Raw genomic sequence first — 26,814 nt, 5'->3', positions numbered from 1 at the left:
ACAGTGAGAGGCCCACGTACCGCAAAAAAAAAAAAAGCAGATACGGCAGTCCCTCCCCAGGCTAGTGGATACAGCAGTAAACTCAGGAGTCTCTGAGCTCTGTCTACCAACATGAACAGCCACATGGGCCTAAAGGTAGGCTTGAAACAATGTCATTATCAGGCCATCTCAAGTGAAGTTTGAAAAATAAATAGTACTGGAAACCAAAGAGTAAGCAAATGCACCGTTTATCATTTCACCTTCATGAGGTCAACAAACATCTGTCACACACTTTCACTAAAGTGGCCGGCAGAGGCAGGGTGATGGCTTCTGTTCTAAGCATTTGAATGGAAAATTACCACTTGTCTTTCGAGACTTCCTTACACACTCAATGGAGACCTGAAAACATGGATGCCGAGGGCCATGCTACTAGATTCTATGAGCCGGAGATTTCAAGGCCTCTCCTGATGCCTCTTGATTTGCAGGAATAATGGTTTTGCAGATTTTGATGGTCCATCTGCCTTGTCCATTTTTGTTTTCTCCCATAGTCTGTGCTAAGACTGATGTACACAAGACCAGAGTTGGACCATGAGTATTCCAGATTACAAATCCTCTGATGTTTCAGTCTACTTCTTCATGTGATATCCCAAGTACTTTTTCCTAGAGGGGGGGAAAAAGAGAAATAGATTCTTAAAATTCCAAGTTTGATTCACTGTTGAAGTGAAAACGTTTGCCTGTTAACTCTGCTTTCTTATCCCAGGCATGACCCAAGGCCTGGAGACCATGTTAAGGTTGGGGGAGGGTTTGGAAAGGTGACTGGCATCCTTGGTATGCCTGAAAGGAAAACTTTATCAGCTAAGGACTTACGTTACACACCCAGGGCTAACTGGCTAGATAGGAAAAGTCTTTGATTCTATGGTTAAATTCGAAAGAGTAGATACTGAAAGGTTGATGACTATGGAGGCTGCAAACCTCTTCTTTCAAGGTGCTGTAGAAGGGGTGAGGTTGCCAGGACCACAGGGTAACGATGTGAATGGTGCTTCAAGTGAAGCAAAAAGGCCAAGGAATAAATTAAAATCAAATGGTGGCTTGTTTGGCATGCTTTGTGGATAGAGTCGCTATTCATTCATTTGATCGACTCATTATTCTACAAATATTGGCTGAACATCTATGACTTATGTAAAAGTAATGGAAACTATGAGAGAGAAAAAGGGGCATGAAATACATAATTATGCCCTCACAGATTTGCAGTTCCGTTGGGAAGATAAGATGCACTTCTATGAAATGTGGACGACTAAGATAATTAGGAACCCTGAGCTCCTGGAAAACGTGTGCCTAGGAATAGTTGTTCTCCTTCCGCACCACACTACAAGGACACTCCAGAGAGCCACTAACATCCCTGGGGCAATGGAAGGCTTGCCACCCAGATTCATCTCTTTCCTGTTCAGGGAGACTGAGCCACCCGCCTCCACACTTTCATAGTTCGTATCAACTCGTAAATATTCTTTCAGCAGCATCCTTTATTTTTTGCAACTCTGTCTCTGCAACTTTGGAAAAAATTAGTCCTTTCCCTCTTATTCTTTTTCTTCCCTCTCCTAATTTCTAGCTACGTGCTCCAAATTAAACCTCACTGTGGCCAAGATTTAAGATTAAGATTTATGATGACCTGGAAAAGTAAACTAATACATTTTGAATTGAAAATACAAGTGCTAAAGAACTAGTGCCACAAAATTCTAAAGCCTTTGAAAATTCCCTTTATTATTTCTACCCAAAAAAAATCCATCTGTTTTCTCTGATTGGAACTGTTTTTCTCTCTAGCACTAGCAACCAAATTAAGAACTAATAAAACTTTTTATATTCTTTTTTCTTTCCTCTTTTTATTTGCTTACTAGAATTAGAACCACTGTTTTTTGTTTTTGTTTTTTTTTTTTGCGGTACACGGGCCTCTCACTGTTGTGGCCTCTCCCGCTGCGGAGCGCACGCTCCAGACGCGCAGGCTCAGCGGCCATGGCTCACGGGCCCAGCCGCTCCGCGGCATGTGGAAGCCTCCCGGACCGGGGCACAAACCCGCGTCCCCTGCATCGGCAGGCGGACTCTCAACCACTGCACCACCAGGGAAGCCCAGAACCACTGTTTTTCATAACAGATTTTTTTGAAACATACCTAAAACTCACCTCTTAAAGTATATAATTCAGTGGCTTTTAGTATATTCACGAAGTTGTGCAGCCATCACTTCTATCTGATTTTAGAACATTTTCATCACCACAAAAAGAACCTCTGTGTCCGTCAGCAGTCACACCCCGTTCTCTCTCCCCAAAGCCCTAGGAAACCACTGTCTCTATGAATTTGTCTATTCTGGACATTTCATATAAATGGAATCATACAATATATGGCCCTTCTGTCTGACTTCTTTCACTGTGCATGATGTTTTCAAGGTTCATCCACCTTTCCATACTTCATTCCTTTTTATGGCTAAATATTATTCTACTGTATGGATATTCCACATTTGGTTTTTCCATTCATTATTCATCACGGATAAACTTCTCGTTGTTTCCACTTTGGGGCCATTATGACTAATGATGCTGCTATGAACATTCACGTACAAGTTTTTATGTGAACACTTGTTTTCAGTTTTCTTGGGTATAGACCTTTTGGGGAGCTGCCAAATTGTTTTCCAAAGGGGCTTGACCATTTTAGAGTGCAACCAGCGATGTATAAGGATTCAAATTTCTCCACATCGTCACTGACACTTGTCTTTTTTATTTTAGCCATGCTAGTGGGTATCTCATTGTGGTTTTGATTTGCATTTCCCTAATGTAGAAATGAAGATGGCAAGCAAGGATCTTTTCATGTGCTTATTGGCCATTTGTATATCTTCTTTGAAGAAATGTCTATTCAAATCGATTTTGCCCATTTAAAAAAATTGCGGGGTTTTTTGTCTTTTATTGTTGAGTTGTAAGAATTTATTACATATTCTGAATACAAGTCCCTTATCAGATATATAATTTGCAAATATTTTTTCCCATTCTCTGGGTTTTCTCTTTACCTTCTTGATGGTATCCTTTGAAGCAGAAATATTTTTAATTTTGATGCAGTCCAGTTTATTTTTTCTTTTGTCGCTTCTGCTTTTGGTGTAGCAATGCCGTTTTTCATAGAACACTTTTGATGTTTCAGCTACATTAATTAACTAAATAGACTTTTGAGAATGGGCCTGTAAGCCCAATTGATACTTATAATCTCGCTGGAAAAATATATTAACTAGACCAACAATGATGGTAATTTCCTGTATATAATCATAATGCAAACGTGAAGTGTTGTAAAAGGTCTGAGGCTGGTAAGAGTCTTGAGCCGGAGTAGTCCGTAAGGGCTCTCGGGCAGAAGAGGGACTTGAGGGGGTCCTGGAAGGAAGAGCAGTTAAAGCTGAAGTGATGTTGAGGATTCTGTCCTCTTCTTAGCGTGAGTTAAGGCAGCTTGAATTTAGAAAGAGCCTTGTTCAGATTAGCCACTTAAGGGCTATCATATCTGGTGCAAAAGTGGAAAATAGGAAAGAACAGAAGTCTGGGTTGCTTAATGGGTAGCCACTGGAGACCATGGCGGGCACTTCAGCCCCTTAGGCATGATCAGCTGTACTTTCCGTCTGGCAGCCAAGACACTAAGCCTGTTTGGAGGCCCCAGGGCCATGTCCAGAGCAGACTCAAACCTCCTGGCCCCTGGACCACTCTAGTGGAAAGAGGACTAATGATAATGTATGTCCTCCTAAGAAGGGCTTGAACAGACAAAAATGCCCTAGGCCTACAGTAAGTCCCCTACACACGAACCTTCAGGTTGCGAACTCTCAAAGATGCAAACATGCATCTGGTTCCAGCAAGGAACCAGAACCTGTGCCACCAATGTTGGGCATGAGTGAAAGTGCAGCTTGCCCTCCGTCTCCTATTGCTGAGGATCCTTCAGCTCTACCTCCTCTCCCTCCTCCAGTCAGTAACTCTTCTTGTCTGTTCACTCGATGCCAGCCCCTGGATGCCAGTTGTTATACTGTGTTACTGTACTTTTCAAGGTACTGTACTGTAAGATTCAAAATGCTTTCTTGATTTTTTGTGTCATGTATTATTTGTGTGGAAAGTGTTATAAACCTATTACAGTACAGTACTATATAGCCGATTGTGTTACCTGGGTACCTAGGCTAACTTTGTTGGACTTACGAACACACACTCAGAACAGAACTCGTTCGTACGTAGGGCACTTAACTGTATTGAGATTTAGAGCTCTGGATGGGGTAAAGCGTTTTGAAAAGGTTACTGTTATGAGGCCATTTGAACATGGCAGTTTTAAGGAAATCTCAAGGGAAAAGGATGGGAGAGGGGTTGAGGTGAGGAATCAGGGTAGAGAGGTCTGTTTTGCCTGATAGCAGGTAATTAAAAATAGATGAAAATTTAACTGCTTCAGTTATCAAAATGTCCCTGTCAAAATGGCTGGGTCCAAGCAACAATGGCAAAATGTCATAAGTCCTGAACCTCTGTGTGAGAATTACACCCACACCCCATCAGCATCTGAGAGAATAAGGAACCATCTGCCTGTCCTTTTCTCACTGCTAGACTTCCGCTGCCTGCAAAATTTGTGAAAACAGAAATTATGTCTATCTAAACATTTTATATCAACATCTCTTCATTTCCTGTTATATCCGACCAGTCCCTCTCCCCCCACACACATACCCCACATACCCTTTGGGAGCTCAGTAAATATTTATTGATAAGATAATCACTAAAAAAATATGTTCCCATCAATGGGATAAATCTCTTGCCACTCAAGTGTCCGAAACCCATGAGAACCGCTTCAGAGATGTGTTCCCTTCACTTAAAAAAACAAACCCAAAAAACCCCTTTCCATCCCATCTCCTCTGAGTTCTGGGAAGATTTATTTTTAAATAGGATGCACTTACCCAGCCACCGTGCTGCTGGACCCAGGGCGAGAAGTTCTCCCTCAGGTACTTGGTTCCAAAGCCCAGCACCCTGTTCATGGGATGGCTGTCGATGCCTGTGAGCTTGGCCATGACGTCTATTGCAAGAGCAGCCTTAAAGCCCTGAGCTTTGACCTCTGATTCTCCCCTGGTGTCCACACCCCTTAGGAACTGGTCTGTGATGGTCGTGAAAACAGAGTAGGACAGCCCGCCCTGGAAGCTGTTCATCAAAGCCTTGTCTCTCTTCAACTGTGTGCAAGAGGAGAAGCAGTCAGTATAGCGGCCTGGCCCGGGCAGGCAAACTCTCCCACTCGACACTGGGCAACTGAAACACCCAATGGAAAACCCTCAATTCTGGTCTCAATCGTGGTACCATGTCCTGCAGGACCGGATTGGGCATGGACCTTCTCTGTGAATTTCTTTCATGGGGACAAATACAAACTGAACAGCCCATTCATTCGACATTTAACAGATGTTTCCTGAGTGCTGAGTACCCAAAAGGTGGTACTGTGGACCATTAAGACTCAGCCCCTCACTCAAAGGGCTCACAGTCTACTGACGGTTGTGAACCAGTGCAAAGTGCTCTGTTAGAGATTGTATAATGGGCAGAATCTGAAGCCTGGAAATCACTGTCTTCGGGCTCAACCCCTCCTGCTACACCTCTTACTAGCTGTGCAATCTTGGAGAACTTAACCTCTCGGTTTCAGTTTTGTCATCTCTATACTGGGATGACAGTACCTGTACTACAGGGTAATTGAGTAAGACATGTTGTGCACAACATGGCGGAAAGTGCTCTCAAAGTGTTAGCATTTGTCCAGGATGCTTCAAGATGCGAGATGCTTTTTTTTGGCCATGCCGCAAGGCATGCGGGATCTTGGTTCCCCGACCGGGATCGAACCCGTGCCCCCTGCAGTGGAAATGTAGAGTCCTAACCACTGGACCACCAGGGAAGTCCCTGCCTCTGCTTGTGAAAAATCAGGGCTTGTGTCATAAAGCATACATCATCGTCATCTAAGGCCTTCCTTGCAATGTCTGTAAAGTGATGGTTGTCATGTGAAAACAGAAATTTCTCAATGATCAGGGACTATATGTTTATTTGAAAATCAACTAGTTCTGTCCTTGAGGAATGATAAGCTGAGCAGGTTTTCAACCAAGATGGTTTCTAAAAGGGGTATTCTGGGGATGAGTCAGATGCGACATAAAGATTTTTAATGGAGCCGTGTCCTTTACCTAAGCCCAGCCCACCTCCTCCCAACTTCCAGGAGACACAGGGGCCTATTTGAATTACAAATCTGAAGCAGGGACATCCTTGACACCAAGAATGGACTCCTCTTAGTCATGACCCAGTGGAAGAAGGTAGACTCGAAACCTCCAGCGGGCGGCTGGAATCCAGGACCATGCCAGCACAGTAAAAGAATGAAACGCCAGAAAGAAACCCCTTCCACAGGTACCCACTCTGCCCCCCTGCCCCTTGGGGTTGCACCTGGCTTTCTGGCATCTCAGGGAGGTGTGGGAGGAGCCCGCAAGTGCCCTCGGGGATGAGTGGCTTTGCAGACACTGCAGACATGGCAGGTCCCCTCCTCCTTGTCACTGTCCCATTCTGTGGGGAACTTAACACCCACAGAGCACGAGTAGAGCTTCTGTGTGTTCCCACCAGAGTCCTCTACTGGGGAACCACATAAAGAGAACCACCACCATGTTTTCTACATAAATAATGTAAATGATTGCCCCCAAATCATCAAGAGAGTGCATCAGGCAAAGTGAGGTTTTTAAAGTGGTAATTTGTGGGGTGAAAAGGAAAGCATCTCTCTTCATAACCAGAAGGGTCAACCTTCATACCACGCCCCCGTCCCTGGCCTCCCTGACCTACTGCCAAGTCCCTGCCCCGGGGGGAGGCCGGGAAGGAGACGGCAGTGAGAGCCACAGCAACTTTGAGCTGTAAGGAATCCTTGAGCACACCTGTCAGATCCTTCCTAGTTCAAGTACTGAACTGTGGGCTGGTTAGTGGCATCTACTTGGAATTCTTCTAGAGACAGGAAGATCATTTCTTCACAAGGCAGCCCTTGGCTTCGATGGACAGCACTGAGTGCTAGAAAGTTCATTCTTTGGGGAGAAATCAATTGCCCTGTAACTCCTATCAATGTTAGTTCTGGAGAAACACAGGGGTGTCCTTAAAACCATGTGCCCACTTCTGTTTTCTGCTTCCTCTGCACCCCTGTCCACCCCGTACTGTGGCCCTGAAGCTCCCATACCCCCTTCTCTTTTCTTTGGTCCTCAGTGTTTCCTCAGTGTTTCTCATTCTGCACCACCTCACCTGCCCTTCCCCGTCCTGGTCACCATCCTCTGGGCACACCTGTGACAAAGGCGTCGAGGAGCCACAGAGCATGCTGAGACTGGGCTGGCTGGCTAGCCAGTGAGTGCTGTTTCCCCCTCCTGCAGAGTCCCCACAGACCTGACTCCTCCCCATGGATCCTGGCCAAACGAAGGAATGGGTCCACAGGCCAGCCCCTGATGCACAGATGCTGGAGACCATGCAGCCGTCAGTGGGCGGCAGACACGGACAAGATCCCTTGAGAAGCCCTGACTACAGGGGGGCCTGCTCACTACCTCTTTACCTGAAGGTAACCCCTACACGTTCCTGATGGGAAGGACTGGTCTCAACTTCTAAATGGCAGGAAACTCAAAGTTCTCCGAGTTAACACTAACCTGCCCCCTGGCCGAATTGCTGAGAGAGAACAGTCCGGCCTTTCTAGGGGGAGATTTCAGACAAGACTCCAGACTTGGAGCAGCTGTGGGACACAGATATCCAGGCTGCAGGGCAAATGCAAGAGTCTAAACTTCCCTGAGGATCAGTTACATGGGGAACTAGATTCATAATTCTATTTAGCAAATTTTAATTTATTGGTGTCTTTTTCCTGCAAAAACAAAGTTCCTTTTTTCATTTCCAAAAATTCCAAGGAGGCTCCAGAAGGTTTACTTATGTTTTCCAAAGTGATTCATTTTTGAGATGCTGCCAGCATGAAGAGTTTTGAGTCCAAGGGAAATAAAATTTAGGACTAAGTGGAAACCAGAACTTTGAAAAGGAGTACAAGCAGCAGTACAGTTCCATTCTTGGGTACCAGCGCACGGACACAGAAAGAAAACTCTTTAGTTCAAGAAGCTCCCTACCTCTCTTTCCAACTGATCCCCCGAATATTTCAGCAGCTCAACGATTCTGGCTATTATCTGGTCTTTTCCATCTGCCAGGGGAAAATTCCAGTTATTTCTTTTAAGAGAAAACAATCTTAAATGTTTCCAGGGACAATGCTTGTAGCCTGGTTAGGGATTGAGGAAGACATGCCCTTCATAATTCTCAGCAAAGTAAATCTTACCTTGCCTCTTCTGATCAGGCCCAAACCATTCCAGACACCCTTTCCCACAGTCCCCTCCTTTCCTCTCTTTCTTCCCCCAGCACTCCCACAGTTCTCACCATGAAACTCATCACTTTATTTACTGTAAAAATGTTGTTGAAGATACATGAGCTTATCTCTAAAGATATTTAGGAGCAGTTTCTCTCAGTCTTTGGGTTTGTCCTGAGCATATGGTGCTTTTTCCATATAGACACCATAAATCCCTACTGGATCATCTTACCCCTTTGTGTTAGCTGCTAGGAACTGTAGAGCCAAACTGTGGCCTCCTAAGGGTGGGGGGGGGGGTATAGTCTTCCTGCATTTGGGGAATTAAACTCATTCCTAAACCCACCTATTTTCCTACTGTTTTCTTTTTACAGTATCTTTCAAATTTGATTTATCTTACTAAAATGTGTACTTTGTGTGCTGTGTCTTTACAACAAGGTGGAGTATAAGTAAATAAAATGAATAAGGTCTCCCACCCCAAAGGCTAACATGGCAGACAGAGAGAGGTGGCTCCAGTTGGTGTCTGTGTTGGAACAGGGAAGGTGGAGTCTGATTTTTCTTGTCTCAAAATGTGCTAACATGCAACATTAGGAAAACGGTCGTTGCTATAGAGCGGAATCCAAACAGAGACGGCCCTTTTTCCTTATGGCGCAGTCTCTGATGTCATGGAGTCCTCATGTTTGTCCCAGAGGGAGAGGGGAGGAGAGGCCAGGAAATACATCCCACAAGGTCGAGTGAAGGGCAAGGTGGTAGGAAGTCTGAGACCCAAGTCACCTGGGAAAAGAAGGACTGCATGCTTCCACCGCCCACGTGTAGTTTTTAATCTGACGCTGCCGCCTCTCTCCAGGAAAGTTGCTAGAACAGCAGCCTGAATTTCTCGTGCGCGCAAAGGATGAGAGCCTGAGCTTTTGCTTGGTTTAGGGGTATTGCTTTACGAGGTCCAGGCACACATGAGACAGCAATAAAGTTGGAACACTGTTTTTTGCTGTCAGAAGGGTCCTCCTTTCCCAGCGCCTCACTCTCTAAGCCCCTTTGGTAGTTTGTGGTCCCAGCAGCCCAGCACGGGGTGGACAAGCTCAGCAATTTGCTTCTGAGCTTGGGAGACACCACCACCTTGCAGATACATCTTTTGCCTTCTGTTTCAGCGTACTGCAAACTCAGGGGCCAGCTAGGACCCTCATCATCCACTGGAGTTTGGGAAAGAGAACCACGGGCAGGATAGTCATTAATGACGGAATGGCCAGACTGAACTTCTCTTCCTGTGGCACTTGGTCCTGCTTCCCTCAACTCTAGAATTCCTGCAAGTCGGATGTGATCCACAGTCCTACCTATTGGTATAGTTTGGTGACAACTGACCCAGTCTGATCACTACTTCTCAGTTCTGCTTCACGTTTTGCCCCAGACCTGGTACCTGACAACCCCCTGCTTTTTCACAGGAGCCCAAGGCAATATCATAAATCCCCGGGCGATGCTCCAACTATACCCTGTGCACTTGCTCGAGTACACTGGTTCTTGGCCGTGGCTAACATGATGAAATCTAACATGTATTTCCCCCTGTGGACAAGGTTGAGTGCACGCTTTGTGCTTCCTCCTGCCCCTCAGTAGGAGACATTTCTTTGGACTTAGCAGTGAGTTTGGCCTGTTGCTTCCAGCTGCTGGCACACTCACCTTGGCTTGGGCTGGTCTCTCAAGCTAAAGAAGGTCAGTGCCTCCAGCATGTTGCTGTCGTGCCCTGAGGCCAGCTTAGCAGAGATTCCTAAGTTGCAGAGCCCTGATAAGTACATAAATGCTGTAGACCTCTGCATGGCAGACAGGCAGCCCACTGCAAACACTCAGAAGAGATTTACCTCTCTTCCCACCTGCAGCTGTAGGCTGGAAGCCCTGGTGCTGGAGACCCTGGCGTGCCACAATCGTTCTGGACTTGAAGCTTCCTCCCTGGCTGTGGAGCTCATCTGGCGGCGGCCAGGAATAAACGATTTCAGCAACTCGGTTGGCAATGGAAACAACTTTGGGGTCCACGGCTGAAACAAGACAAAATGGTGCTGACAGGCCCTTCCCAGAACTTCGTCTAGCTGATTGGTATGCACAGTTGCCCGAAATGAAAACACCAGCCTGGAGCAAAAGGAAGCGGCCGGGAGTGTGCGTGGAGGGGAGTCCATTCTTCAGAAATCACTGGCAGTTGCCTGGCAGAGGCTGGGAAGGAGGAGGAGTTCACGGAGGAGTGATTGCCACCTCGAAACAATTGCCCCTCTGCACCTTCTTTCTGAAGCCTTGCAAAATTAGGGTCCCCTTGCCCCTTTGCAAGGGAGGAAACACAAAAGGGAGTGCTTAGTTCTTTGCTTGAGGGAATGCTCATTATGCTTTTATTTTTATTCTTTTTTTTTGGACATCCTTTATATCTTGGAGAGCTGGCCCCTATGCACATAGGAGGGCATTCAGCAGTGTGACAAGCCTTTGGGGGTTGTCACGGAGGAAAGAGAAATATCCCTGCTCTCAGGCCATATTCATGACTCATTATCAAGTGAACACTGAACTCCCCTTGCTTGCATGGTCACTTGTCTTCTCTCTCCTCCACGTCTAGTGGGAAACATGCGAAAAATGCTGATAGGTAAACAAGGATGCATAAAGTCTAACCCACGACCTTCAAGAGTTTATAATCCAGGAAAAGCCTTATGTCATGAATTTGCACACGCAACTAGAGGGTAAAGCATTTGGGGACATGAAGGTTTAAATGGCACTGGCCCCCTGAATGTCATAGCCTGTGAAGGACAAGTCGACTTTGCCCCTGGTAGGGGATGGGGTCGGATTGGGAGGGCAGGCAGTACTGCTGAGTTATTTGGGAGTAAAATTGACATTGTTAATCCATCACTAAGTTCTTAACTTTTAGAAGCTTGCACAAGTTCTGCCTTTGATACGGAGCGGTCGTATCATGCAGTGTTTAAGAACAACAGTATTTAATTCATAAGACTTGACGAAAGTAACAGAGTGGGGTTTTGGCCAGAAGGTTGGTGTGCCCAGGGGAACACCCGGACCTTGTCAATCAGGATAGATAAGAGAGGCAAGGCCTGGGTCCGGGGAGGAATTGTGTCACATGCAAGGCAGGGTTTGACCTCCTAAGGAGCTGCCAAGGTGGTTCCTGAACCTCTCTCCCTGGATTCGCCCATCACATGGAGCTCTGGTGCTTTCCCTTCACCCCCCAGGGCATTCACTGAAAGGCCATGGGAACTGACACTTTGTCCACAATGCCTTCCTTTAAAAAAAGGCATAATGGCTTCCTTAAAAAGCCACATTTTTCATGATGCTCCATCCATAGGGTTCAAAAACAGATCAGGAGTGGGTTAGAGAGAGAAAAATTGGAGAGGTCAAGGAGAAGGATCAACGCTTTTCCTTCCCATTTTAATAACCCAACCACAAGTACTTTCCACTTTTAAATCACCTTACTGCAGTCCAACCGGCTTGCTTGTGAATGCTGGCCACCCACGGAAGGAGGTGGCAAGAGGCTGGATCCCAAAACCGGTGGGAGCCTTCCCTTGTGTCCGCAGGAGACGGGAGAGGAAAGCTTCCATGTGCTTTCCTCTCTGCAACCTTGTGCAGCCTGCAGGGTGATTAACACGCTCTCTTCCACGGAAGTCACACTGTGCCCACCTTGCCCTGAAAGGAGGCAGATGAGGGCCCCCAAGGTTGTCGCTCCCCAGCCCCCAGCCCCCGCCACGTGGCAGGGCAATCACAAGGCCCCCAGCAGACGTGGAGGTACCCAAGCTGACTAACCTGTGTATGTGTATCTGTCTCTGCGGACTGGAGGGATGCAGGTGAAATACGTGCAGGAAAAACTATAAGCAACCTCATTTTCACTCAGATGAATTAGCTCTAGTTAAGATTCCCATTCTAATACCTTAATTTAAAAAACTGGAAAAAAAAATTCCCTTCTCATCAGAGTTGGTCCCATCTGATAGGCAAGGGAACATTGGATGGGTGTGGAGAGAGAACAGAAAGGCTGCCCATCCTTTTGAGTTTATTCTGGGGGCTCATTGTGGGATTAAGGAGAGCAGGAGAGTGGGATGGGGAAGGCATTTGGCTTGAGGCATTTGTTTTAGAAGAGGCAGGGCATTTGTGAGAGAATTCCATATGGTCAAGACTGCTATTTCCTACCCAGTATCCTTTTTCTTCCTTAGTAACAGATCCCTGAGATGCCAGGGGAAGCTGACAGCACTACATTTCCCAGCCTCGTCTGCAGTAAGGAGTAGCCACTGAGATGTAAGAAGTTGGGTACAGTTTTAAGAAAGCTCTCTGAAAGGGAGCTGAATTATCTAGGAAGGAGATACCCTTTTGTCCTTCCCTTGCTTCCTCTTTCTTCCTGCTTGGAATGTAGACATGATGGCTGGAATCCCAACAGCCACCTTGGGTTTTAAGGTGACTTTGAGGTTGGAAGCAACTAGCTGAGGGATGGCCAGAATAGGAATCCTTAAAGATTGTGGAACTGGTAGATCAAGCCTGGGCTGCCAAACTGTGGTTTTCTTCTATGGGAGAGAAAAATAATCTCTGTGTTATTGAAGTAGTAGCGAGTAATAGCTGTGGAGAAAAAAAGATTCACACAAAAACCCGGGTTGGTGTTACTAAAATTGGTATTGACATTCATTTTTCTACATTCCAAGGTCTCTTACTATGAGACTTTGGTCTTGTGACATAACCTCATCGTTCTCACTCCAACCTGGTGTCTGAGTCCTGGAAATGGTAGCACAGGCTAAATTGCGACCTTCAGTTAAAAGAACCCAGGGGACGCCAGCTGCTGAGCTCTGATTTACATGTGGCAGAATAGAAATAGAATGTGAGTCCCTCTGGGGTTGACACCCAACATAAAACCAACTAACTACCCACATAATTAACTAAACAAGAAAGCAAGGAGAGAGGAAGGTGAGAAGGGAGGAACAACTGTGCTTAAATCCTTAAAGCTAAGCCTCTTTAGGAGGTAACCGTTTCTACTTTTGTAGGGATATCTATATATCTACACAGAGATATGGAAATTTTAGAAAATAAAAAAGGTGAAATGACACTTCAGTAGTATTGAAATACAGAACGTCATTTTTCTCAGGAAAGCCAGAAGGTTAAAGTCTGTAAAATCTTCCGTTTCCTGGCAAACTCCAAAGAACAGGACAAGCAGAAAAGCCTATTGAGGTGCCTCCAAACTGTTGTGTTTGCTCCAGAGCTCAGATACCACCCGCAGTAGAAGAAGCCTGCTGTACCCCTGGGGGAAGGAGGAGTTCCCCCAGGTAATCCCGACCCTAACTTCCCCTCTCCTAAGATTCTATAAGTCTGATAGGAAATGGAAGTTTCCTTGATCACAGTGAATGATCTAAAGCTGTCATTGTGCGGGGTGATTCTCCAAGTAAGCCAGCCATCACAATGTTTAAAAATTGAGACATTACTGCCACCTGTTGACTAATTATTGACAAGTTACACGGGCCAATCAGCCCAGCAGGAGGGGGGTTTCTTTTAAAATCTGGGCATTGGGCACAAGGTATTGTTGGAGGGGAAGAAGATGGTTATGCCAGGGTTTGTGGATGAAGGGCGATTCTGATAAAGCCTTTCATGAAAATGTTTTGTTCAATACAACGTGTTTTGTACCACTGAAGGAAGATTTTGTCAAAATTCTTCTTGGTTGTTTTTTGAGTGGCTTGTACTTTGAAAAATATTTTTGTGTACAGCTATCTGATCTTTCCATCCACCTTCAGAGGCCATTGTACAGATGGAAACACAGAGGCCCAGAGACGGGAGTTGACTTCCCTCAGGAGGAAGAGCAGCCTGAGCCCGGCTGGGGCTATTTCTCTTATATTGGTCTCTGGCACTGAGGATTAGGGATTTGGGCAGCAAGTTTATAGACGGTGGAGCCAGAAAACCAGTCCCGTCACCCTTCACGGCTATCCTCTTCCTTTCTTTTCAGTCTTGAGAAAAGCAGGGAAATTAGAATTGAGTATTAATAGGTTGGGAAGCTGAGGTTCAAAGAGTGCCTTGCCTAAGGCCCCATTACCAGCTGGGAGGAGGTGAACCCCCAGGCGCAAAAAGAAGGGAAACACATGGCTGCGGGAGAGAAAGAATCCCCGAAAGCCTACCTTCACGCTCTAAGCGCTGTTCCACATTGGAGAGGGACCTCGGCCACTGCCGACCGTGAGGACCACTCTGAGGTCCCACCGGACTTTGCAGCTCAAAAAGGATCTCCGGAGGTGAGCTCTGAGAGTCCCCCTCCTTCTCTGCTACTCCAAAGAGTGTTCTCCAAGACGACTTTTTCTTGGCAACGTTTATGGCCTTCTCCGTGGATTGGGAATTTCTGCAAGTCCACGGTCCCTGTGTCCATGCTTTGTTTGCCGGCCAACTCTCTGGTCCTTTCTGGGACAAACTTCTTGTTCTCGGGAGCTTTCGTGAGAAGACAGAAGAGGTGTTCTTGAAGACGTGGTGTTTGACGTAGAACTCCAGGATTTTGAATTCCATGCTGTCTGGGTCATCATCATCCAGGGGGATCTCCTCCAGGTCGCAGGCACTACTGGTGCACATGGCAGGGCTGCAACGACAAAGTCCACACGCGTCCATCTACCTGGGAGCCACCTACTCTTTGTAGGTCGGGAGAGATGGGGTGAAACTCAATAAGCATTTATTCAGTACTTATTCTCTTTGTGCTGGGGGGCAGGGGGTCATCAGAGTTGGAAAAGCCAAGGTTTGTTATGAAAGTTCAGTCTTACAGAGATGAGACTTGTACATAGATAACTCCAGACAAAGAGGGCGAGCTAGGAGCTCGAACAGAGATGCAGGAGCCAGCGCGGGAGGTGGGGAGGAAAAACAGCTGTGAACGGGGGGCGAGTGCAGGCTCCTTGAAGGAAAGAAAGCGTTTGGATGGGTGGCTGGCTACTGGGCCTTAGAACAGGCTGGGCAGAGGGCAGGCTCTGGGTGAATTTAGGATGTGTTTGAAGAGTGGAAAGAGATCTGGTGGCGCATAAGCCTGTGCTTTGTGGAGAGCTGGGGCTATAGGGATGTGGAGGGACCACAGGGAAGTGGCGATCAGGGCCTTGGAAGGTCAGGCTGAAAGCTTTGCATTTTCTCATGTCGGTAGATCAGTACATTTCAGAGGGGGCCCTAGACTGTGGAGGGCAGTTAAAAGTCTTCTTGGGGGCTTCCCTGGTGGCGCAGTGGTTGAGAGTCCGCCTGCCGATGCAGGGGACACGGGTTCGTGCCCTGGTCCGGGAAGATCCCACATGCCGCGGAGCGGCTGGGCCTGTGAGCCATGGCCGCTGAGCCTGCGTGTCCAGAGCCTGTGCTCCACAGCGGGAGAGGCCACAACAGTGAGAGGCCCGCGTACCGCAAAAAAAAAAAAAAAAAAAAGTCTTCTTGGGAGAGGGTAGCTGGGCAAGGGGAGAGGCCAGCTCAGGGGAGGGAACGGTCTGGGGTCCCTGGCCCTCCCAGGCCTCTCTCCATTCTTCCTTTACTCACTGATTTCGCTTGGAAAGGTTTGCTTCTATTCCTTGCCATATTTAGCATTCCATGTGAGATTTTATCTGAAGAAAAAAATCCTTTTTTTTTTTTTTTTACAAGTTTGAAGCACACTGATGGAAGCAATGGAGAGCTTTTCAAAGTCTGGAGCGGGAGAGTGATGTGACCACAGACATGTTTTAGAAAGATCAATACAAGCACTAAAATGACGGGGATGGAAGTTTCATCTTTATTTCCATATGAATAACCAGATAGATGTAATTAACTGATTGTGTTCAATTTAAGCGCTCATGAAATAATTCCTTAAATGGTTGTCTGCTAGGAAATCATTTCTTTCTGATCTACTTTGCTTTCTTTGGTTGTATCTTAAGGACTATGATTTCCTTTTTGTCCCAGATGCCAGAGAGCCCAGATCTACCAACCGTCATTGGATTAAAATTTCACAGACAGTGCGTGTGCTGGAAACCAGCTTGGGCTTCTCAGTCTAACAGTCCTGAGTTCAAATCCTGGCCATACCACCGACTAGCTGTGTGACCTGGGGCAAGTTACTTCACTTCTCTGAACCTGAGCTTCCTTCAGGTAAATTGAAAATAATAATAGTCATCTTGCAGGGGTATTGTGAGGGTACAATGTAATGCATGAGAAACCCCAACACAGAACCTGGCTCAAAAACGGTAGCTATTTTTTTTTTTTTAGTACAACTGTCACCCCAGGCCCTCTGACTGGGTCCTTGATGTGGCTCTTAATCATGGACCCTTCCCTTAATGGTCCAACTTTAAGAGTGTTTTTTGGCATGTGAGCTGGTGTGATAATAAAGAGCTGTAGTGATATTGATGGGATCGGCTGGCATGTCTCTCCTTTTCTTTCCACTGTCCCCTCTCACACCATGATCAACTGATAAAGAATTGGGGGCTTCCCTGGTGGCGCAGTGGTTGAGAATCTGCCTGCCAATGCAGGGGACACGGGTTCGAGCCCTGGTCTGGGAAGATCCCACATGCCACGGAGCAACTAGGCCCGTGAGCCACAACTACTGAGCCTGCGCGTCTGGAGCCTGTGCTCCGCAACAAGAGAGGCCGCGATAGTGAGAGGCCCGCGCACCGCGATGAGGAGTGGCCCCTGCTCGCCACACTAGAAAAAGCCCACGCACAGAAACGAAGACCCAGCACAGCCAAAAATAAATAATTAAAATTTTTAAAAAAAGGCAAAATTCAAAAAAAATAAAAGAATTGGGACAGTGACCGCAGATGGGGTTTGAGGCATTGTGACGTGGTTCAGATCAATTTGTGTGCCTGGAGGCCGATGGTCCAGGGTTGGCTCAGTTTATAACTTGCAAAGTGCTTGGGCAATCTCTCAATTGTTTTGGTCCTCTGATTTCACAGCAAATGCTCTCTGACTTTCCCCTCTGATTCTATTACTATTTGAAGGAGGTGTGAGGGCGGAGACATCTCCCCTGCAGGCCTGTCGATGATGCGTCCTGTTTCTATCGTTGTTTCCTATTTTCTTTTGGAAGAGCCTCACACTGGATGATAGGAAGCTGCTCATCCAGGAAGCGCTCTGTGGCCAAGCCTCGAGAAAGCAGTTCTGATGGAAGTGATGCCAGGCGGGAGATTCAGGGGTTGTGCCAGAACATCAGGTACAGACGGAGGGGGCAGAAGTGATCTGCCAGGGTGGCCAAGGGCAGGGCTGCAAAACCTGAGACACCTACTGCACACACAGATATATCTGCACGACTGCAAAGCCCCCCAGGCCTGCCTCGGGCGACTAAGCGTGAGCAGTGCTTGAGGGGCGTCACTGCCACTGGGTCCTCCTCCCTCCCTTTCGTCACACGCCTGTCCTATTCTGGGGCTTGGACTATCTTCCTTCCCTCACCTACTCCCGATTTCACGCGCCCATTGTGCACTGCAGGGAACTTTCTGCTGTCTGGAATCACTTCAGCATCTCCACCCTCACCTCGCTCTGCCTGCGCCCCCCTCCTCGCCCCATTCTCACAGGTCAACCATTCTTCCCCTCTTGGTGCCCAGTTTCAGTCACACCCATGAGGATCCTTCCCAGGTCTTCCAATTTATCTAGACTTCATTCTCTTTTCCACAATGGAATTTAAGTGCCAGGAGGACAGGCATGTTGATGTGCTATTTTTCCTCTGCTGGGTGCCCAGCTCCTACAGTAATGCCTGGGGCAGAAAGGCACTTGGCGATGAACTGTGGACTTTTTCCTATTCTGAGACAGACTGTCTGGGTTCCAATCCTGGCTCTGCCGTTAGCAGTTATGTGACATACTCTCCAGGCTTTAGTTTCCTCATGTTTAAAATGGGGACGAAGGGACTTCCCTGGCAGTCCAGTGGTTAAGATTTTGCCTTCCAATGCAGGGGGTACAGGTTCGATCCCTGGTCAGGGAGCTAAGATCCCACATGACTTGTGGCCAAAAAAACCAAAACATAGAAACAACAGAAGCAATATTGTAGCAAATTCAATAAAGACTTTGAAAATGGTCCACATCAAAAAAAATCTTTAAAAAATAAATAATAAAATGGGGATGAGAGTAGTACGTTTCCTTCTGTTACAAAGATTAAATGAGTTAATATTTGTAAAGCATTTAGAATAGCATTTAAGTGTTTGAACAAGTATTTGATTTAAAAAAATATTTATGAAACCCACTTACGGCCGGCCACGCTGTTCTAGAGAAGTTGCAAGGGGTTTTCGGGCGGCGTAATGGGGAGAGTGTAGCACGTGGGGTGAAAAGGTGGTTGAAGAGCTGCTTTTCATACTTATTGGCAAGGGGGCTGAGGCAAGTCATGTAGCCTCCAACGAGGTGTAGTTTTTCCATTTACAAGATGCGATTCATATCGTCTAACTTGAGACGGATAACGTGGTTCAAATCCTGGGTCATCGGCTTACTAGCTGTGTGACAGGCTACATACCTTAATTTATTTCTGCCTTCATTTTTTTCATCTGTAAAATGGGGTAAAACAAAACAAAACAAAACAACCACCCTGGCAGGAGATCAGCCAAGATGGTGGAGTACAAAGACCCTGAGGTCACCTCCTCTCATGGGCACACCAAAATCACAACTATTTGCTAAACAACCCTCGATAAAAAAGACCAGAACCTACCAGAAAAGATCTTCAACAACTAAAGATAGAAAGAAGGAACCACAGCAAAACGAGCCGGAGGGGCGAAGTTGCGATAGAGTCAAGTGCCATAGCCCTGGGTGGGTGGCCCACAAATGGGAGAATAATTACAGCTGCAGAGGCTCTCCAAAGGAGTGAGAGGTCTGGGGCCTTCCCGCCTGGGGGCCCTGTGCTGAGAAGATGAGTCCCCAGAGCATTTGGCTTTGAAGGCCAGAGGGGCTTACTTTCGGGAGAGCCAGACGGCTAGGGCAAACAGAGACTTTGCTCTTAAAGGGCACGCACAAAACCTCACACGCTCTGGGACCCAGAGCAGAAGCTGTCATTGGAAAGGAGCCTGGGTCAGACGTACCTACTGACTTTGGAGAGTCTCCTGGAGAGGCAGGAGGCGTCTGCCGCTCACCCTGGGGACATGGACACTGGTGGCAGCTGTTCTTAGAGTTCCTTCTACTATCTGGATGTTGGTGCTGGCCCGCCCCATTCTGGAATCCTCTCTCTAGCTTATTAGCCTCGGGGATTAGCCTCGCAGCGGCCCAGCACCCTGTAGGCGCCAGGGCTGGGACACCTCAGGCAGAGCAACTAAGTGGGCATACACACAGTGCCATCCATCAGCAGACAGGCTGCCTTAAGACCCCCTGAGTCCACAGCTGCCCCTGGACACAGCCCCGCCCACCAGAGGGCCCAGGACCCCGCCCCATACACCAGTGCGCAGGCACTAGACCCAGGACCCCCAGGGCTTTCCAGCCAGAGACCCCACAACCCCCTGGGCCCTGACCCTACCCTCCAGTGAGCCTGCTCTAACCTCAGGACCAGCCTCACCCGCCAGTGGGCAGACACCAGCCACAACACAACCACAGCCTTGCAGCCTGTGGACACAGCCCACCCACTAGGAGGCCAGCACCAGCCCTGGAACTAGCTGGGCCCTGGCCCTACCCACTAACAGGCCAATGCAAGCTTTGGGACACCCCGGACCCTGCAGCCAACTGTGTCAGGAACTGGGCCCATCCACCAGGTCTAGGACCCCTGGGCCCTACAACCAGACCCTAGGACTTGACTCTGCCTACCAGTAGGCCGGCACTAGCCCCAGGGTCTCCTGGACCCTGACTCCATCCTCCAGTAATTCAGCCTTAGCCCTGCCCCCTCCCCACCCTGGGGTTCTGCAGTCAGCCACCTTGTGACCTGGCCCTGCCAACCAGCAGCTGGCAGCCTCCGCACAAGGTAGGGCCTGGCATCCAACTGGACCAGGGGCCAACCAAGCCTACAAGACCACCCACAGTAGTCATCCCACACAACAGAAGGGCCCATGCAACCCACACAGGAGGCACCCCTGGAGCATATAGCTCTAGTGATGAAAAGGGAGTGCACTGATGGGATGTGGAGGACGTCTCCTTCACAAGGCCACTTCTCCAAGATCAGGAAATGTAACCAACCTACCAGATACAGAGAAATAAAAACAGCAAGTTAGGCAAACTGAGGCAACAGAGGAACATTTTCCAAACAAAGGAATGATAAAGTCCCAGAAGAACCAAGTGACGTGGAGATAGGCAATCTACCCAAGAAAGAGTTCAGGGTAGTGATCATAAAGATGATTAAAGAACTCGGGAGAAGAATGAATGGAGAGTGAGAAGTTAGAAGTTTTTGACAAAGAGAAAATATAAAGACCCAAACAGAGATGAAGAATACAATAACTGAAATGAAGAATACACTAGAAGGAACCAGCAGTAGACTAGATGATACAGAGGAATGGATCAGCGAGCTGGAAGACAGAGTAGTGGAAATCACTGATGCTGAACAGAAGAAAAGAAAATGAAAAGAAATGAGGACAGTTTAAGAGACCTCTGGGATAGCATCAAGCACACAAGTATTTTCATTATAGGGGTCCCAGATGGAGAAGAGAGAGAGAAAGCGGCTGAGAAAGTATTTGAAGGTATAATAGCTGAAAACTTCCCTACTCTGGGAAAGGAAACAGACATCCTAGTCCAGGAAGTGCAGAGAGTCCCATACAGAATTAACAGCTCATTTCAACTCAATATCAAAAAAACAAACAACCCAATTAAAAAGTGGACAGAAGACCTGAATAGACATTTTTCCAAAGAAGAAATACAGATGGCCAACAGGCACAGGAAAAGATGCTCAACATCGTTATCATCAGAGAAATGCAAATCAAAACCACAATGAGATATGACCTCTTACCTGTCAGAGTGGCTATCTTCAAAAAGTCTACAAATAACATAAGTTGGCGACGATGTCAAGAAAAGGGAACTCTCATACACTGTTGGTGTGAATGTAAATTGGTGCAGCCACTGTGGAAAACAGTATGGAGGTTTCTCAAAAAACTAAAAATAGATCTACCATATGACCCAGCAATTGCCTTGCTGGGTATATGTCTGAAAAAACCAAAAACACTAATTCAAAAAGATACATGCACCACAATGTTCATAGCAGCATTATTTACAGTTGCCAAGATATGGAAGCAAACTAAGCGTCCATCTACAGATGAATGGATAAATGTATGTGTACTACGTAAATGTATGTGTACTACACATACCACACACACACACACACACACACACACACACAATGGAATACTACTCAGTCATAAAAAAGGATGAAATTTGGCCATTTGCAACAGCATGGAGGATATTATACTAAATGAAATAAGTCAGACAGAGAAAGACAAATAGTGTATGATACCACTTATATGTGGAATCTTAAAAATGCAACAAACTAATGAATATAACAAAAAAGGAACAGACTCACAAATATAGAGAAGAAACTAGTGTTTACCAGTGGGGAGGGGAAAAGGGGAAAGGGCAAGATTGGGGTAGGGGATTAAGAGGTACAAACTATTAGGTATAAAATAAATAAGCTACAAGGATATATTGTACAGCACAAGGAATATAGCCATTATTTTATAATAACTATAACTGGAGTATAACCTTTAAAAATTGTGAATAACTATGTTATACATCTGAAGCTTATGTAATATTATACATCAACTATACCTCAATAAAAAATTTTTTTAAAACCCATAAAAAAAACCCTCCCCCCATCACATAGGTATGTGGGCAAAAAAAAAATTAGCACGTGTAAATCACTTAAAGTAGTGCATGGTAGATGTTAAATGCTCAATAAATATTAGCGTCTTTATTCATTAAAATAGGGGACTTCTGGGCTTCCCTGGTGGCGCAGTGGTTGAGAGTCCGCCTGCCGATGCAGGGAACACGGGTTCATGCCCCGGTCCGGGAAGATCCCACATGCCGCGGAGCGGCTGGTCCCGTGAGCCATGGCCACTGGGCCTGCGCGTCTGGAGCCTGTGCTCCGCAACGGGAGAGGCCACAACAGTGAGAGGCCCGCGTACCTCAAAAAAAAAAAAAAAAAAAAAATAGGGGACTTAATCTGGTATTCCAGTGGTTAATACTCCGCGCCTCCACTGCAGGGGGCGCGGGTTGATCCCTGGTTGGGGAACTAAGATCCCGCATGCCATCCTGCGGCGCAGCCAAAAAGACCCCAACTATTTTAATAGGTTGCCTTTCTTGTAAGGTTTAATACGTTTATAAAAGAAAATTCATCAAAAGCAGCAATTAAGAAAACTAATGACATGCAAATATTTGGTTTAGCACAAAATTCACACTTGTTTCCTGTAGTTTACTATAGTCATATATATATATGACTATAGTAAACATATGTCAAATATATATATGACTATAGGAAACTATATATATATATATAGAGAGAGAGAGAGAGAGAGAGAGAGTATGTGTGTATGGGTGTGTGTGCATAAAGTATACATACTTGTAAGATATGAAGCCTGGGACTTGGCTGGCTTTCCCAGCACCTCATATAATGCCTGACACCTGATAAGCTCTCGGGAAATATTTGATGAATGAAAGAAACATGATATAGAGCTGTCAGATGAAATATGGGAGAGCTAGTCAATTAGAATGTCAGGTAAATAAATAATTTTTTAGTATAAGTGTGTCCCAAGTATTGTATGGGATATGCTTACACTAAAACACAGTATCTGTTGTTTATCTGAAATTCATACCCAACAGGGCCAGGGCCTCTTGTATTTTTATGCATACCTGGCAACTCGGTGAATAAAAGGTGCCGCTTAGGAAAACTGAGACCTCGGGTTCTTGGAGGCGAGGAAAGTGGACCGAGGGTGGAGCCTGAGCGACCTGAGTCACGCGAGAGAAAGAGCGGGACACGCGGTCGGGACTCGGGCGCCGCCGGTGCGGCGCGGAAGTGGCCGAGCCCAGGCCGAGAGCAGCGCCGGAAGGGCGTTTAGGCGGGTTTTAATTCCGAGCATCCTTTTGAGTTGGGCAGCTCAGGGCGCCGCGTAGGCATGAGGTACCCGCGGGTCTTCCAGGAGCCGTTGCATTGGTAGCGGGGGAGCCCTCTCCCAGCCACAGGACTACGCCCCGAAGAAACCGTGTCGGTTAAAGCCAACCCAACCAACCAAACCTTTTTAATGCAGTGTGAAGACTTTAAAATTGTGTGTATAGGTGTGGGGGGGGCGGGGCGGGGGGCGCTGCTCTTGGAGAGAGAGGAAGGGTCCGACTTCTTTAAGAAACGAGTTTGCTGGGCTTCCTTGGTGGCGCAGTGGTTGAGAGTCCGCCTGCCGATGCGGGGGACGCGGGTTCGTGCCCCGGTCCTGGAGGATCCCACGTGCCGTGGAGCGGCTGGGCCCGTGAGCCATGGCCGCTGAGCCTGCGCGTCCGGAGCCTGTGCTCCGCAACGGGAGAGGCCACAACAGTGAGAGGCCCGCGTACCGCAAAAAAAAAGAGAAAAGAGAAAAAAAGAGAGAGTTTGCTCATTGCTGATTCAGGAGCAACATTCGAAAAGGGGGGAAAGCAGAGGTCAAGATGGAGCACACAGCACTTCCACTTCGTGAAAGAAGAGATTTTTGCCGTCTCCCAGGCTAGAAAGGAGCTGAGGGCCCAACCAGGAGGTAAGGCCAAGGGCGAGAGAGAAGCAGAGGGCAGGGCAGTGCTCAGGCAGCCCCCGGGACCGAGGGGATCTTGACCAGCCCCGGCGAGCGCTTGCAGCTGCGTCAAAGGATGAGTTCAGACACTTTCAAGGCACTTGACAAGCGTAGGGTGCTTTTCCTACTCATCCTCACTGGGAATGACGGGAGAGCTGTTAAATTGATAACGACGTCTTATTTTAAAGCAGCAGTGGGTTACTTTATTACCACTGCAGCCCTTCTGCTCTCAGCTGTTCGGGTTCAAAGTAGAAGCAGCCCAACTTCTGGGTTAATGGAAACGTACAGGTAAGTTTTATGCTTATGTTGATGGAAATGAAGCCCTGGGTGAGGCCCCAGAATGTAGGTTCAGAGCCTGGAGTGGAAAATTAGCTCCGGAATAAACCCTGTGAGACTCATTGTAATTCAGTGACTCAGTGCACACAGCCCTACCCTTTGGATCCAGTATTTACATACCCTCTTGCATATCTACAGCAAACTCTCACAGACCTACTCCCCGAAAGCAAGGTTTCGCAGTGTCTTTTTTGGCCTCTCTTCCCTCTCGAAGGGTTTCTTCCCCCCAACCCGCTAAATGGCCAAAGTCCTCAGAGTCCCTGGTGGCTAGTTTCCTGGGAGCACCACAGAGCAGCGCTGCTTGGCCTGCAGAGCAGCATCTGACCTCCAAGATCACAGGACACACTTTAGGGATTTTTCTAGTTCTGGATTCATTGGTCGAGGTTAGATTTTCCTTCCCTTCCTGTGTCAGGTCACAGAGCAAACAGCCCTCATGCATGCACAGAGGCTGTGGCCACCAGGGCCCCAGGAAGCTGGACGGAACTCTGCCCTGGACGGAACTCTGCTCCGGCCTGTCCCGGGGGGGAGGGGCGTGGAGGACCCCTTAGCAACAGGCTCTGCCAGAGAGCTGACTTCCATCACTCTGGACACACAGACAAGGCCCGAGTGTAAGACATGGGTGAGAACACTCATCCCAGAGGGATGTTCCCAGGCCAGATTTTGAGCTGAGTTTTGTCCGGTTGCCTTGGGCCTCTCCTTCTGCACCCTCTGCCCCCTTACGCCCTTCAGAGGCGGTCCACCCCTTCCCCTTCCTTCCCTGAACTTCACCTTATGGTGTCTTCATCCCTCCTCCCCTGTGGTTTTTAATCCTAAGGGTGAAAATGAGGAATGAGGTAAAACGTGTTAAATTCCTACAATAGAAGCTAAACAGAGAGAGCCTCAGGTCTTATTAATTAAACACAAAGACTCAGGCTCTGATGATTGTAGAACAGAGCAGGCAGGGAACTCAGGAGGGAGCCTCCTGGGGGAGGGTATTCTCCATTTCACCTGCGCCCTGTACTCAAGGAAGTCTCTAGGGGGTCTGCTGGGACTAGATCTGGTGCCCAAGTGCCCACAGGTACTCAGGGCTCAAAGCCAGGGGCTCTTGTCCTCAGCGCATTTCTGCTCTGGGGGAGGTAGCTGGCATTTCAATGGGTTTCTGTCACACTATCACATACCTTGCTACACACTCAATGAGACAGACCTGCATAATGTTAACAATGATTCGGCCAGTTATGTATTCTTAACCCTCCCAAACCTTCTGGAGCAAAGGAGAAATGAAAGGGAAACCTAAATACTTCTCCCTTTTCTGGAAACCCCTAATAAGGCAGATGCTAGCTTTCAGTTTTAGATTCTTAGTTTTGCTTCCTGAGACTTACATGATCAGAACTTTTAAATAAATGCCGTAAACGTTAGGTTTACGAACCCCCCGTTAGATTGCCTCATTAGCAAAACCAGGACTGAAGTCCCCTGTGTCCTGCTGGGAAGGCTGAACGTGAAGACTGGTGTCTCCCAGTATTACCTGGTCTCCAAGCTGTCAGCAGTTTCTCCTGCTTCGGGTCAGGCGGCAGGAAGGATATTTCTATACCTGAGTCTCTCTCCACGAAACTTAAGAGGGAACTTTGGCCAAGTCTTCTTGGCTTCTCATTTTGGAAAGCTCTTGTGATGTAAGACTCTACCCGGGTGTAGCCTCTTCAGGTTGGGACTAAGGCTGGAAGGAGGCTTAGGGAAGGGAGTCACTTCCTTGTTAAGCCCTGCCCCCAGCTTTTCAACTGAAGGAGGGGCTGACCTTTGCCCGAGTAATTTGACACTAAAAGGAGTTCTGCATCCTTTACCGGGGACTCTCACTGCCCTTTGGGACAGACACAATTATGAGGGTGTTTTCCTGATAGTACTTTACTTTCTTTCCCTTTCATCGGTTTAGCGAATGTTTACTGATCACCTCTGTGGCAGGCGTGGCACACGTGTTTAATCTTCACATCAAGGGGCAGGTGTTATGATTCCCATTTTCCATACAAGGAAACTGAGGCTCAGAGAGGTAAGGTATTGGTGCGGAAGTGGTCCCCCCATCAGTTGAGCTGAGATCCAAATCTTAGTCTTTCTGGCTTCACACTATATCAGTGTTACCTCTCCCATGAGATTCAAAGATTGTATTCAGATGGAACCATGGGAAAAGCTTTCAAAACGGAATGTAACCCCAGCCATAGTAAAAGCCACAAAAACTCATTTAAAGACCATATGTCACAATTTTAGGGATAGAATTCCCTATGTATAGGAAAGAAGAAACATGATTTTGCGGTCTATCCAGATTCTTAACTGAAACAGGCACTTATGCTCATAAAACCATGAGCGCTGGCTAGTCAAAATGTGAAGATGAAGGAAGTGTGCATGGTGAAAGGGGAATTAAGGCTAATTTCATAAAAGTGGGGGAAGAACTGGCCATTTAAATATTAGGTAAACAGATCCATGAGAGACACATAATGGCAGTTATGGGACCGTTAGTTCTTTGGTGACGCGAAGTGAATTTTAACCAGCAAACTCATATTTATTGCTCATAACGAATACCAGTCTAGTCAACTTGAGGGAT

At 47.2% G+C, this 26,814-nt stretch overlaps 1 protein-coding gene across 2 annotated transcripts; it reads right to left on the bottom strand.

Moving 5' to 3' along the window:
* Window positions 1-218: 218 nt before the first annotated feature.
* BCL2L14 (BCL2 like 14) lies at window positions 219-25,962 on the bottom strand. 2 transcript variants are annotated; one of them, XM_029206364.1, is made up of 6 exons: window positions 25,750-25,962; window positions 14,436-14,881; window positions 10,176-10,349; window positions 8,102-8,172; window positions 4,916-5,182; window positions 219-639 (listed from the first exon to the last, which is right to left on the bottom strand). In XM_029206364.1, the coding sequence occupies exons 2-6, from the start codon at window positions 14,872-14,874 to the stop codon at window positions 601-603; spliced, it is 990 nt and encodes a 329-aa protein (XP_029062197.1). In that variant the 5' UTR covers window positions 14,875-14,881; window positions 25,750-25,962; the 3' UTR covers window positions 219-600. The 2 variants fall into 2 exon arrangements, with proteins under 2 accessions (XP_029062197.1, XP_029062198.1); XM_029206365.1 differs by having other exon boundaries at window positions 316-639; window positions 10,188-10,349.
* Window positions 25,963-26,814: the final 852 nt, after the last annotated feature.

This window comes from Monodon monoceros, unplaced genomic scaffold, assembly GCF_005190385.1.
Source record: "Monodon monoceros isolate NGI ecotype Baffin Bay Population unplaced genomic scaffold, NGI_Narwhal_1 Super_Scaffold_6, whole genome shotgun sequence".
Lineage (NCBI taxonomy): Eukaryota > Metazoa > Chordata > Mammalia > Artiodactyla > Monodontidae > Monodon > Monodon monoceros.
The sequence above is the reverse complement of the archived record's forward strand: the minus strand, read 5'-3'. Positions and strand labels throughout refer to the sequence as shown.

What these genes read in the sequence shown, in the direction of transcription:
- BCL2L14 (XM_029206364.1), bottom strand. Translation starts at nt 14,874, where the DNA reads ATGTGCACCAGTAGTGCCTGCGACCTGGAGGAGATCCCCCTGGATGAT. An exon ending in ACAGCGCTTAGAGCGTGAAG is followed by an intron (nt 10,350 to 14,435) that starts GTAGGCTTTCGG and finishes GTCTTGTTTCAG; the next exon opens with CCGTGGACCCCAAAGTTGTT. An exon ending in TCCAGCAGCACGGTGGCTGG is followed by an intron (nt 640 to 4,915) that starts GTAAGTGCATCC and finishes CCCCCCCTCTAG; the next exon opens with GAAAAAGTACTTGGGATATC.